The 14,845-nt window shown below is 43.5% G+C and overlaps 1 protein-coding gene across 1 annotated transcript; it reads right to left on the reverse strand.

The window, feature by feature from the left end:
* Window positions 1-3,127: 3,127 nt before the first annotated feature.
* LOC126543866 (solute carrier family 22 member 15-like) lies at window positions 3,128-12,697 on the reverse strand. Its single transcript, XM_055077992.2, has 5 exons — window positions 12,693-12,697; window positions 10,302-10,516; window positions 7,082-7,263; window positions 4,844-4,989; window positions 3,128-3,230 (listed from the first exon to the last, which is right to left on the reverse strand). Exons 1-5 carry the CDS (start codon window positions 12,695-12,697, stop codon window positions 3,128-3,130), a joined length of 651 nt encoding a protein of 216 aa, XP_054933967.2.
* Between the last annotated feature and the right edge of the window lie 2,148 nt (window positions 12,698-14,845).

Below are 14,845 nucleotides of genomic sequence, written 5' to 3' on the forward strand. Positions count from 1 at the left end.
CTGAGGCATAAGCGCCAGTAGGCCGTCGTCCTCGCTCTTACGTTGTCGCCGAGGGTCAGAATGCAGAGAAAGAGAAGGGGGCTTGAAGCAAACCCGCAAGCGAGATGAAGTCGTCGATGCCGGCCACACTGTCTATAGGTTTTGAGCGTTTTCGGCCATGTTCAAATAAGTATTCTAGAGTCCGATTACAATTGGAAGTGTCAATGCACAAAATTTGCGCATTATGAAAAAAACCTATTGATAGTAGGTACAACCAAACAGAAAAAAATGTCGTGCTTGTAACAAAGATTCCTGCCAGATTTTAAACTGTGAAGAACTTCTTACAGCGAAGCTGTGTACTAACAGGTTCGTCCGTCTGTCGGTCGCTTGTACGCCAAAAACTCCAGCGCAACCCCATGCGCTTGCGTGAAAAAAAAATAGAGAGTAAGAGGCCCACGATTAGTCAACACCACCTAGATAGCACAAGGCCTGTTTACTTCGACCCATGACGTCATGCTACCTGACCCGAAATTTCTATTGACAAGGCTGGCGTGATGAAAACAGGGACGTCAAAATGACTGTTGTCTACTCAGGAGCCTTCCCATTAGATTTTATCGCAGTCGGGACAGGTAACATGATGTCATGGATCGGAGTGAAAAGGCCTTGCACTATCTAAGTGGCATGAAATTAAATTATGTGTTCTTAAGTGTCATAACCACTTACTGATTATGAGGCACGCTGTATTGGAGGACTCCGGAACGTTTGACCCACTGGGGTTCTTTAACGTGCGCCCAACTCTAAGTACACAGGTGTATTCGCATTTCGCCCCCATCGAAATGTAGCCGCCGTGGCCGGCATTCGATCCCACGACCTCATGCTCAGCACTAGGTGCTGCTGGATTAGGTGCGCCAGTGGTGACGTCGTTTCTCTCCGTCGCAGATGAGTGCGCCCACAGCAGTTTCTCTCCGGCTCCGAAATGGGTAGGCCACGCGTCATACGTACTCCTTAGGAGTAGGCAGCTTTCGATCAGCAACGTCGCATGCAGAATCGGGAACGCGCTCGTCTAAGCCATGCCGATGCTGCAGCCCGGATACGAGAACACTCTCGTGCAGTCGAGCGCAAGCGGCAACTGCGTACCGTGGATCCGGCACCTTACCAAGCCGTCGCTTAATGAACCGTCGGGAATACCTGAGTGATAATCACCGGGGCCTCACGTTTCAGCTTCGCTGGTTAACCGTCTGTACGGAGTGCGTGGGCGGTGGTTTTATTCTTGGATTACATGAATATGAACTAAGGGAAGTTGAAAAAACACATTGGATTGACAGTTGTTGTGAACTAAAAAATTATAAATACAAAGACAACATTATTAGTAATATATGTTATATGGCAAGTGACATAAATTATGTTGTTGTCTGGGCACGTCCATCTAGGTACTCATCGAGGTTGGACCTAGTGAACTGCACACATTATAAAAAATAAGCGCATAAAAGCAGATTAGAAGGACTTAGAACAAAAAAATAGCCTAACAAAATTTTTAGCAGCGTGAACATTACCTGTTAACAATGGTTAGTCCAGATAATCACCCTGTGCTTCCCGCTATGAGGATGTCAGGGGGATATTGCATATTACGGTATTTCCGTACGATATTAATCGATATGTGTAAGATGCATCATATTCCAGTGTAAATGTATTTCGCATACAACATTCAACTTTACCAGTTGCTTACGTGTGCTAGAATTTCGCTGGACACAATCTTCGCAGCACAAAGTCGTTTCCAGGGTGCAAGGCTCCCAGTGCCAGAACAATGATTGCCTGAAGGGCAGCCTTTCCGCATCTTCGTAAGCGTACTGACCCACCGGGATATACTTGATTTTTACTTGGCAGACATATTTTATGGTGGTGAGCGCATCTTCAGATTAAAAAGTTGCTTGCAGGACTATGGCCTCTTCATTTTTTGGCTGGACCAAGACCTGCCTTGGTCATGTCTGGTCATGTGCTAAATTTAAATGTATCATTATCTGTTTCTCAATACTGCCGTGTTCAATCAGCTGCGCAATAGTGTTAGGCGGTCCGCGGGCATCAGTGTTAGCAGTACAGATTGACACGTGACAGGGGGTAATGTTTCATTCAGGTACCGACATTCCCATTTCGACAGCCAGGGTCCGAGGAATGCGGCATCTTCAAGCGCTTAAAAAAGGCATATTTTAATAAATCGTAAAACAATTATGGAGAGAGTAGCGAAGATAGTATCTAAGTGGTTATTTTTCTCACTATCTGCTGAAATATTCATAGAACTTTGCACATCTACACAATTCAATATATCGAACGAGCAATAGCATCCAACTATCATGATTGCGTTTGAATTGGTGACCCGATTATTACTGCGTGATATAGTGGTATAATGCATTTAGACAAAGGCAGTGATGTCTAGCGGGTCCATCAAATGTTTCAGATATATTAAGAAGCTTTTCTTAGGTTCTTCTTTAGATGTTTCGAAAACGCACAAATTTCCGCTGCTCTCCTTGTGCTTGCTTTCGCAACTGGAAAAAAGCACACAACACCTCTCTCTACACGTGATGTGAGGCGGACAACGACTAGTTTGCGGGCCAGGCTCTATAATGAAATCTATAGTCTTCATTACCTCGCAATCTGCCACCTGACGCAAGCGCCCCAATCTGAGAGACCTCCGCAAGTGAGCGTCGTCTGCAGTCAGCCTTTCGTTATGTTACGTGGCCAGGCGACCCTGAAAAAACGAGGATTGTCTAGCACATGCGCATTCGACCAGACCCTAAAAACGCATCGCGATCCCAAAGAAAGCTATCCATTGAAACACACTACGTTTATCACGGTCGTTGATGGCTTTACCAAGGTGACTGGAAGCAAAATGAGAGAGCGAAGGCAATAGCTTAACCGAAATTGGCAGGTGTTTGACAGAGGTCTTGGGCGAAAATAGACGGCGTACCAAATAACGCTATTCAAGCTCAGCTGCAAGTCCTCCACTGGTTCAAACAGATTATTTTGCAATGCTACTGAAGACCTGGCCTTCATATAACGTAATTCCCAAATCACGGAACATAGCCAAAACATCTGCGGAGAAAGGATGGTCAATACAGGCAGCTTCTTTCATCATCAGCCAGAAAAACCTGGGTTATGTGGTGTGTTGCTGACAAGAGGTACCACTTGGGTTGGCTAGTAGCTCTGACGTCGGCTCCACCGCAAAGCGCTCGGGGCAGCGATCCTTCCTTAATATCCTGAAAGAAATTTTACTCCTTTATTTTACAAGAACAGTGAATCATGTTCGCTGAATGACCTATGACCATCGTTAGAGCTGCTTTGGTTCAACACGAAATCAAGAAGACAGAGGCTTTCATTTTTCTGAGTCCACGAAACTGCTTCAACTATATGTATGATGTAACGTTCAGTGAAAACCACGTTGTCTAGAATATTCGCAATGTTATGCCGATTCTGACGCGCAAGACTGACGAGAAACAATTGCCGCGAAGTGTGCAGCTCGTCTGTTTGTTCAATTGGTAGTCTTAGCTTATAACGCATCAACGACTTTTAACGCGACAGCGTTAAGGGCGCCGTGTGGCAGAACATCCGGCGTCGATGCCGGCGGCGGTGACGTTTTCCGTATGAAACAAATCCCGAACCACGCCTCCCGATCCACGAAGGCCCACCGCGTCGCGCATAGGCGTTACTGAACTAATTCCATTTCTCAAAGTAAAATGCGCCAGAAAATTCGTAAAGTGCGACTTACACACAACCTCCAGACTAGATAGCGACGGACTGTAATTTCAATACATGAGAAAACAGAATTCTGTTACGCGAAAACTCAAACACAAATCCTATTTTCCTGGTTTTGTCTGAGGTCTGTCTTATTAGGAGCGGCGCGCCCCAGAAAGCTCGCCTTCGTTGAAAGAACGCCGCCAGCGCTTCCAGGAAAACATTACGGTTACATAGGCTGCACTTGCCGGGAAGCGTGAGAAGCAGTGAGGAGTATTTCAATGTTATCGTTTTTCACTCTTAGAGGCAAGGCTTAAGTGTCCTCCAAATTTTCGCATCAGTATTACTGAACTCTTAACTGTCTCACACCAGTCGATGAACTCACACTAGTCGATGATCAGGACACCTTCAATATAAAGAAGATTTTCATTTGCTGGTCAACGCCATTGAGGGCGACTTCTCGTGATGTCACTCTACTAACCTATAAAGAAGGACCCTCGAAGGAGAATCACAAGGCAGCCCTTGAAAAAGGCATGTCCTCCTACTGAAGCTCCCGCCAGCGTGTCCAAAGCACTTGATCCCTGCTCATGCAACTTTTATTCAAGAAGTCGAAAACAAATATTATCTAGAACAGCTCGCTGTTTCTCATCAGTGTGCTATATTAGAGCATTATGCAGTTTTGCACCATCGTCTACGCGAGGCAAACAAGATCTTAATATGGAAGGCGATCCCGGATAAACAGGCGAGCATAATTACTGCCGCATTACGTACACCCTCATGATTCCAGGGTTATTTATAGTCATTATACTCGCAGCAACTTTGTATGTAAGCGTTATTTTTATATTATTTGTTCACTACCACATCTGGCAAATGCGTTTCCAGTGCTAGATCGCGTATGTTTTCTATGCTGCAGCAGTGTCGTCAGCTCACCACACGAACACCAAGTTATGCGATTCACACACGTAAATCTTTACGTACGTGCAGCCTCATCGACAACATTTGCCCGGATGTGCTACTTATGTCAGGAATGCTTAGCTAGTCGTAGTCAAAGTAAAATTTAGTTGAGTTATCATTGCAATTTCTTATAGCAAAACCATTGCTGGGAAGTAAATATGACAAGTACACCTCTGCTACTTACCTTGAATTTCCCAGCTCCTTGGATTCCCGTATCGTGTCTGGAAGGACAACTCTGAAACTTTCTGGTAGCAGTAGCATCAGCATGGAAGCAAGTCCAGCGAAGCCGACGAAGGTGCCCATAGGTACAGAGTCACTGAGATATGTTCTCTGCGTGAAGAAGTCACCTACACGCTTTACAAATTTACGAATGCCTCAATCGTCTGATGCTAACGAGATCAGTCTGAGGGTCCAAGAAGAAATTCAGCGAATTCTTAGTTTGTAAGAATTCATACTTGATTTAAAGCACAAAACACTAGGACACAGGAAGGAAAGCCAGACAGCATGAGCAATGCTTAAGAAAAAAAGAAGAAGATACGAAATAGCACATTTCCATAAGCACTTTATCCCTACAAATCTAACTTTATCAGTGCCTACATGATAAAGGCCTCAGCCAGTACTCACGTCTATATGTATACGATGTCAGAGCTTTTGTTTCTTTTTTGTTTATTTTATGAGCATAGCCGTGGGACAATGAACTTTTCATGACTTTCTTAATCGTTTGGCGGGTTTGGAGTACGCTTGCGCAATGATGTACTTTGTTTTATTATCTATGCCATCTGATTAATAGACTTGTTTTTCCGAGCATAAACTTCAATATAGCGCTCGTTCTGTCTAGCTTCATTCTAGAGTCATCGTTTCCTCCGCTCTTACTCAAGTATGTATTCTTTATAGCAAGCTCTGTGTTATGCACACTTCGAATAAAACCAGTGAACTGGCAAACACTGTTGCACCGAAAAGAAACTATATAAAACATTCCACAGCAACGTAAGCTGATGACATCTATAAAAGAAATCGCATTGTTCTCTACTTTCATTCCAAGCGTCACTCCAGACAACGGCCCAGCTTCAGTCGTGCGAGTGAAATAAAGGTAAATAAAAGACGAAATTGCAGTTTCTTATTTCAACAGGAAATACAACACAGGGTTTCTGTGCCATTTCATAAGTTACTAAGACGTCGAATACTACCTTGCCGCTTTTAATTTGCTTACTGAATCAGAGCCTCACAGCAATTTCTTTGACACTGTCAACCTCTTTAATAGCTTTTCTTCAGCCTGCACAGTGTATTTAAAAAGCCTAAAGCCTTCCGCATTCATTTATTGGATTTATTTATGACATTTGGGGCACGTCAACATGTGTGCTGTACGTATAATCCGTCTCTATGATCGCTTTTCGGGTGTGAGAAAGGGCGCATGCCAAGGTTATCCAAAGGGAAGCTGCCTCTGCGCAGCACTTCCACCACAGAGTAGCCAGCCGGTTTGAGAACTGCAAACCTCCCTGTCAATTTCCGTCGATACCGGCTCCTCGTCCTCCTCCTCCTCCTCCATCTGACTCAAATTGCCAATGCAAGCACCGTGTCTAGTGCCCTTTCGATGCTCATGTTCGCCGCACTTGCATCGCCTGGCGCATGCTCTCGCACGTGCGTTCAGCGTCTGCTAGCGATTGTTCCAGGAATCAAAATCAATATCCACAGGAGGCAAGAAGGACCGAAACATGGAAAATCAACCCGCCGACGTCATTCTTTACGGTCATCCATTGTCGAACAACGTAAAAGAGGCGGCTTACTGATAGCAAAACATGTGCAGTGTTTTACCACTCATGGTACAAAGTGTCGCAGACCTGCGTCTTGATGAAGGAAAGCATAGCAAGCTGTGCAGAACCAACTACATCAGCAAGTTTGTAAAGTGTGCTTTGTTTACAACAACGCACGAGTTACCAACCACAAATTTTGGCCGATATATTAAGAATGGAGCTGCTACCACAAATGCTCATTGACAATGTGCTGTAATCCTTACCTCGTCGCTGCCAAAGTGTAACCAAATCAAATAGTTTCCCTTTAAAACACTAATCATGTTCTTTTCCATGATTTTAGGTATAGTTTGCTAATCTCGTTTTGTTTCTGATAAGTGCAGTGTGGGTTCGTGCAACTGATAACTTTGAATGTCTGCGTTAGATTTTTTCTACGATTTAATATACGAAACAGTGCTGCCTAACATTTCCATAAGTATCCATGTCTCATGCGAACACTTTGTTTTAGGGTCACCTTAAATTTTTTTCACAAATATTACAGTTCTGCAGTGATTCAAGACAAAACATCCACCCTATACGATGTACCATATCTCCGCTACTGTATATACATTACGAGATGGCCCTCACATCTTTGGCTCCTCCGGCAAATTGTTACTACAAAACTGTTTCATTACCAGCTCAAGCAGCAACGGGGCGGCCGAGGAGCCAACGCGCGTGCCGATGAAGCAGGCACTGACTCCTAGTGTTCGATACAGCGTCGGGAACACTTCGGCTGCAAAAATCCACACCAGTGTGAGCGACACGGAGGCCAGCATTTTGCCTCCGATTCCGCACAGCTGACGTGGCAAGGTCCATTCTAGAGGAGAATGAGAAGTAGAGGTTGGGAAAAAACGGGGAAAATTAAACTGTTAATAGATTTCATGACGCCTCCTGGTTGAACAACTAATGCACCCACAACGACCTCATTCTGGCTCAATTAACCCTACAATTTACGTTACCTCGCCTCTGGCTCCCAGATCCTTTTGTTTGATTTACTGAATTCTTCAATTATTGACTATAACTACATGCCTTGCGTTATTTTAGACTTCTCAATGACATCACATAGCACATATTTCTATTTGTCGGTTGCCTATAATATGCGAATTTCTGCTGCGAAAGTTGCCTGAACAAGGGCACATGCGAAATTGCTAAAGAAAGAGCGAATACACCAAAGCGTCAAAAAACTGCGCAGAATGCAGGTAAACTTGCACGCTGGTCTCATATCTAACTAGCGTTGCAATGTACATCCATTTGCAATTTCTCATGAGCTAGTGATCCGCCGATGTTGCTTAATAAGGGTATTGCGACCTTCATTAGAAACAAAAGTTTATGTTTAATACGAAGCAATCTTTTGATATTTCTTTATATATATATAGCGTTTTTAGCATAATAAACGTAAAATGATACCATCTTAGCGGTTATCTACCACTTTGATGCTATAAGTGTTTATATGGGTCTGTTTTAGGAAAAGTGTATGCAGTATGTCCTAGACAACGCTGGGAAAGCTATTTAAAAAGGGCCTCCGGGCCTATTTTGGTCTCCCATCTTCCACTTTAGTGAGTCAACGGCAGATGAGAAAAGAGGTAGATCCACCTGTGCATTCCAGTTCAAGAAAAAAGTTATTCTGCTCCAGGGATCGAATCCATTACCTACGCCATTTCTGAGTGGTCTCACTGCGTCTCCCTCAAGTCGTTGAAATACACTGTCTTCCTGGGTGAGTTGGAATTGAAGATCTGGTGTATGAACCATACGATTTATTGCGAGAGCCGCCGTAAAGTGACGACATTTGACTGACGTCAAGTAGAGGTTGAATTACCTTCTATTTTTTTAATCAGTTAAGATCATCTTCATCATCGTCATCACCGTAATCATCATAGTCATCACACACTAATACGGAATGACCCGAGTTGCACTACCTAGTGGTGCACACCTAGCAATGTCAGGCACGCATTCGCAGGGGCACACACGAAGTGGCCTCAGCGACACCTTTACTGGACAGCATTTTCATGCAAATTGGGCCAACAGTTTAGAAATAGGCTAGCAATAGATGCGCCCGATGTGGAAAAGTGGTGGTAACTCGCCCAGGAAGAGGTTATCGTTAAAAGAGAGGCGACAAGATACGAAGCTGAGACCATCGATGCTTTGTTGAAGCCACCTCGCGCACGACAGGTGATCTTCTTTTTTATCCACAATTAGGAAATATTTTAGATTGGTTAAATAATTCATGAATTGCTTATATATTCCACGAACCATAATATCTAACTGTGCATGACATTCGAAAATGTTGCATAAAATCTTTATAGCCAGCCACATGCATGCTAATTGCTTTCACGGCGTTTTAATGTCGTGCCACGCCACGCGTACAAGGATGTGCATTGAGCGCACAGCGCATTCAGTACTCTCGAAAGAGGTTTCATAAACCTAATCGCTGACTTGGCTGATTCTGTATTCTATACATATTCAAACGGGGATACTGTTTCCTGACTCTGTAAGTGAGGAGCTACACTCTCAGAAAAGTTCACACCCTTTGGAGTGCCCCTTCTGCCACACAACGATAATGGCCATATGGCTTGTTGCGTTTCCTTTCTTAAAAAGGCCGCGCCCGCTACTTTCCTGTCGGGAATTCTGTCATGTTGATAACGCGCATGCCGTTCGTTACTGGAAAGTACCGGGCTCGCAGCGTTAAAGAAAGCAAACGCATCAAGGCAAATGACGATTATCGTTGTGTGGCAGAAGGGGCACTCCAAAGGGTGTAGACTTTTCTTAGAGTGTACGTGCCCCTGTCTGCTGGACCAACGCACACCAGCTTAAGGCGGCTCTAAGTACGACTGAGGCAAAGTAAAAAAAAAAAAAGGGAATTGTTGCTGCTGCAGCAATGCCTTCTTCGTCTTACGCGGCCATCAACTCAAGCAATTAGTAACTTTACTTCTACGAAAGCATTTTTTTCAGTGTTCTGCTTTCGCGCTCAAAATCTCTGTGGGTCGCACTCAGTGCGGTGCAAAATTCTTCTCGTATTGCGCCAGAAAGTTCGAACGCAGAAAAAAAAACTCGACTGGAAAGCACCTCCAGAATTTGTCAGAATATCGTTTTCCAAATACGACGCACCATATGACAGTCGAGATTACGCAATTGTGTAAGTACAGATAAATTTTAGTAAAATATTATTACTTATTAGTTATCCATCTATGATAAACAAATTACGCAGTTAGCGGAAAGCGACTGCTAATAAAGCGCTGCTGCTGTCATCCGCCCATGCCATAGCACCAGTTTACTAAACAGATTGGCCCGCAGTTAGCGGGAACAGGCTGCGTTTTATTTCCTTTACTCCCCTAAGCAAACGTTCCTACCTTCCAGCCCCCATTCCCCCATTCCCTTGGTATTCCACGATAAAGAAAGACTTTGTTCTCCACCTATGAACCTAAATTGAAGTGAAGGACTGTAGTCTAAAGTTGGCTTTGCGAACTTTCCAATCCACTCGTCCATTCGCATTTATGACTTTAAATTTTGAGGAAATTCAGTTTTTTTCTTTCGGCAAGCCTGTGGTCCCACAGGTAAGCTCACAGGTGTGTTTCATTGCTTTTCATTAATCTTGTTATGTTATGCGCATTTATTTTTTGGCTTACTACTATTGACGCCGTAGCATACATTTGGGCCGCCGTAGGCGTTTACGTCAAAAATAATTCACCCCTTTGCATTATGTATAAGGACTGCAGGGATAATTAGTCGACAGCCCGCCAAAGCTGTGCACATAACCACAACTCTACTGTTGCTTCATGCCAGAAATTCATGGCTCATGACATTCGCGTCCAAGTCGTAAGTAGAACCAGGGGCCGAGTGGCGAAAGTTACGTAGTACCCAGCGGTAGCAAGCACAGTGCGAGGGTGCTCAATGCGACGCCGCCGTACACAGCGAGCAATGCCGGGCGCCTCCTGCACCACCGTATGGCCACGTAGCAGACGATCACTGCTGGCAGCTCGACAAGGGCTGCCAGAACAAAAGTCAGGTAGGGATCACCGCCCAGGCTGGTCACCGATAGCTGCAGGCCGTAGAAGGTGATGCCACCAGCTGTCCTGCGTTGGCCACATCTACATCTGTTACTTTACTGGAATACACGATGGAGTGTAAAATATTGTTACTGTGTGTACCTTTATATATTGGGTTATGGCCACTCCAGCGTATAAGGGCAGAACGAGATGATTTTGAGCAAATAACTTCACCGCAACAAAAATGGACGTCAGACTCTCAACGCCAACAGTTGTGAACATATTTGTGGAACTCAGAACATGCCTACAGCGTCATTCACCAACTTGTTAAGGCGAAAGAAGATTATACTTTGTCAAGTTAGTGGCGAAACCTTTGCGGCTCTTTATGTACAATGCCTCATGACTTTAGGTTCACAAGGAACTCGAAAAAATTGGTGACAATGTTTATTCTTGAGAACGAATATCATATGAATTCATTAACTTCAATCTCATTGATTTGCATGTCGTCATGTAAAAACGTTAACTAAGACAATTATAAATAGAATCAGGACTGTATATTATTTCAAGAATTACACAAAAAGGCTGGATTTAGATGGAAACAATTAGCAACTCATCACATCCACGCCACCAATACTTTAGACTTAATTTCTTCCACACACACGATTTTATATTTTTTCCAGAAATCAGGATCCACTCAAGTGCGTGCTGCACTCAAGTTATCAACAAGAATCTGCAGTGCGCGTATTGGGCGTAGAGAACCGACACGTGAATATCTTAAGAGTATCTACGTAAGTTTAACAGCTACGGTTTTTTATTCGCTAGAAGAGTATAGGACTTTTTTGATATGAATGTCGGAAAACGGAACATTGCATGCTGAGCAGTCTACGTGCCAACGCTCCAATACGGTACCTCGGAAAGAATTACGTGCAAACATTAGCATTATGATTCCGGCGACATGCAGTAAGCCGATGAAATTGTCCTCTTCAATACAAATTACAATAAAATATACAAATAAGTAATGCCAAAGAAACTATTATTATTACCAATATCCTTTAGCCCTAATTAACGAAATGCTTTGCAGGTTTGAACGTTCCTTCTTAGGTTGGAGATTCGGAGAAATGTTTTTTTCCAGGCTGTCGTGGTAATACGTGCAGCCCCATCATGGCTGTCTAGAAGGAGGGAGCTTTCAACTGTGACGCCGCTTACGGGAGGCAGCCAAAACTACATAGTAGCTTCAGAGGCTATGACTACTAGTGGTGGCCCCTCTGTTGACAAATATACGCAAGAACGTTGAGAGCTGAAGCAATGAGCAGTTGTCAAACAAGAAATGTCGCTTGAGCCAACATTTCAACAAGTGTACGTGTCTTCAGGGAAGCAATTGCTTTCTTTAGCAGCGTCTTTATGTGTGCGAGCTCTCTCTCCGCCACTCGTAAAGGGGAGGTGGAGGATAATACGTCGGTGCCAGGCATGAGGTCACTGATGTAAAACAGTAAGGAGGAGATAAAAACGAAAAATAACCGACACGAAATGAAAGGCGGAGGAACAAAGGGAAGTTTGAAGTTACAGCGGGCGTAGTGGTCTTTGGTTCTTTTAATAAGTGGGGATAGAAGCCGGAAATAGAAAGTAACGCGCCCGCGTAATTTGGCGCTGCCCATCTAATGTACATGGCTTACTGAGAAAGCAGAAACAATGCAGAAAATCTCTCCAGACCTCGAAAAAACAAAGAGAGAAAAATGAAAGGGAGCGGGGGGGGGGGGGGGGGAGGGAGAGTGGGGACAACGAAATTGGGTAAAAGAAACTCAAAACTGAGTTTATTCGAGTACTCTGACCCTGTTTTCTTATTTACTCTGGTTTTTTTGTACAGATTACAGAGAGAATGTTTACGTAGTTCAGTTTTGTAAGAAAGCCAGGCGCACTGGACTAGCAGTGCGTGCTTATCCGCGTGCATTCTTTGCCGCTTCCGCTTTATGTTTTCTCTGCACTTCTCGAACGCTCCTTTCTATGACAACAAAACCTCCATTTGTTCCTGCCCTTTTCATTTGTTGTGCTGTCTTTTTTTTCATTCTTTCATGTACTTTTACATGAGCTACCTCCCACCACGTACCGACTGGTTCTCCTTCTCCTCCCCACTGAGTTTACAGGAAACAAGCAACGCGGAGATATAAATGTTTCAATGAAAAGCAGCTGCTGCCACAACGAAGACATGGACCCTTGTAGAAATGTCGGCACCGGCCACATTCCTTGTTCGAGTACAGCTCATTACTCCATAGCCACTCGCGGTTATGACCGTGTACAGGGTCGGTCGCATAAAGGCGTAACACGTCATTGTTATTCAAGCGCTAATAGAAGCTCATGTTGAGCACAAAATCCTGAAAATTATTTTTTTCTCTTCTGGCCATCATTGCTAGGCTTCGCATGAGGTAATTTCTTCCGTGAAGTAGAATAAATGCTGAAGCTTCACGGCTTCAATACTAGAGATGCGTTTCCCCTTAATGTGCATGACCGTGTACGTCCCTAAGCTGTCCATTTCTGATGATTCTTCCCGACTACAGGATGTGGGAATCGAAGTTTATTTTGTCGCGTATTAATTGGTTTGGTTGCATTCTTAGGCGAACTCGCGCGGTCATAAAGAACTGCTCCTGTCAACGTTGCGTGAAAGCCTCGCGGCTGCTGTGGATGTTTCTAAGCGAGCAATAGCTAGGGCGGACATGTGCAATTTCCTAGGCATTTAATGCACCTGTGTGATTAGTTACGTTTGATTAGCTTAGTCTTTAGAAACGTTTCACGGGAAGGAAGTTCTCTTCAATATTAAATTTCAATATAGGATTCATTATTGGAGTCTATTGTATATTATGACCGAAGGGAGAAAAGAACGTATTTTTCCAGAAGGAGGAATATATTTCATGCGTGGTCTTTGAACAACTATCTTTTTTTTTTTATTTAGAAAGTTCACGTGTTGCCCAAATTGCGCACTGGCTGCTGAGATTTCATTGCTTACGAGGCGTAAACCAGTATGACGGTGTAGAGCAGCATTCTGCGGCTTCTTAAGAGGTCCATGCAGCTGGCCTTCTTCCTGGCAGATTCTTCCTCCTAGCCGATTATACAAAAAGATGACACACAAGAAACTTTAATGAAAGCCAGAAAAACATGCAGGAGTTCATATTCGTTGTGTGCTGCATTTTCTAATCAGAGAGAAAAATGTTGTTGCTGGAGATACTATTTCAAATGTCGAGTGAACATACATATATGGATGCATATGTACGCAATGCTCAAACAAACCAAAGACATGGGCACTCTCATTCAGTTGATAAAGTATCATTTAGAGATGTAGTTCTCCAACATTTAAGATTTAGGAAGCGTTTTTGTTGCGCGAATTCTGCAAGTTGTGTTTAGCTCGTGCAGCAAATTATGCCAAAAAGTTTAAATGAATTTCTGCGAGGAGTCCAAAATTTGGCTGATTTATTCCCGCAGGTGAGCTCAACTACGTTGTGTCCTTCCTGTGAAAGACTGGTTCATTCGTTATGATTACTTGCAGCAGCGATTGAGTTTACTGCATTGAGAACATAGGGTGTCGCAATTCCTAAAATTTCGGCGTCTCCAGAAGAGCAACATTTTGTCCGGGCTCCATCATTTGTATATCTTCAAGTATCCCCTACACATATAGCTGAAGAAATTGTGGTGCGAAAATAATGCAGCCCTGCTGTTACATGAAATAGCGATTGGGCCAGCTCCTACAGAGCATATTCCCCTATCTTTTTTTCTCTGTTTCTATAGCATCTGTGAAGATTGTCTTCTTCTGAGATTATTTATTTCCGATTTCTGCAAAGAAAGGTGAATTTGGGTGATACTCATGATATTTGGCCTTGAATAATGAATATATCTTTGGAGCTACAAATTTAATAAGCTTCCACTTGAATCAGATTGTAAATGTATCATATTTTCCTTCACATAAATTGGACAGCCTAATCTATGGCGCAATAACCTTAGGCAAGGCGCTCGGTAGGTGCCAAATATTGTACCTATAATCATAGCAACATGCACATTTAAAAAAAAAAATTGCCACGTACCTGCAGAATTTTCTTTCTTAGTTGCACTAGGACCATATCTATGTCGTCCACTTGTAGCCCATTGTCCGCGCAGGCTTTCAGTATTACTTTACGGGCTTCAGGAACCTTTCCTTTGGCTATAAGCCAACGCGGAGACTCCGGCAAGAACCTGTAGACGCATATAACGTAAGTGGTAAGCTACCAAAAACAGTTGTCTACTATGATTTCTACAATATGCTTCAAAATGTGGCCTCTTTTATTTCAGTATACATCTCGCTGTATCCTTAACTCAGTTTTGATCAAGCTTCATTAGTTACCTTGTGATCGAGACCTTCACCATACTTATCAATACATCATTGCTGCTGAAATC

This window comes from Dermacentor andersoni, chromosome 10 (genome assembly GCF_023375885.2).
Source record: "Dermacentor andersoni chromosome 10, qqDerAnde1_hic_scaffold, whole genome shotgun sequence".
Taxonomy (NCBI): domain Eukaryota; kingdom Metazoa; phylum Arthropoda; class Arachnida; order Ixodida; family Ixodidae; genus Dermacentor; species Dermacentor andersoni.

Bases quoted from the DNA above. Each gene is read 5' to 3' on its own strand.
- LOC126543866 (XM_055077992.2), bottom strand. The intron at 4,990-7,081 runs GTAATGAAACAG...TTCTTCACGCAG, and splicing joins CCCCGTTGCTGCTTGAGCTG to AGAACATATCTCAGTGACTC. The intron at 3,231-4,843 runs GTAAGTAGCAGA...AATTTCTTTCAG, and splicing joins AAGGAGCTGGGAAATTCAAG to GATATTAAGGAAGGATCGCT.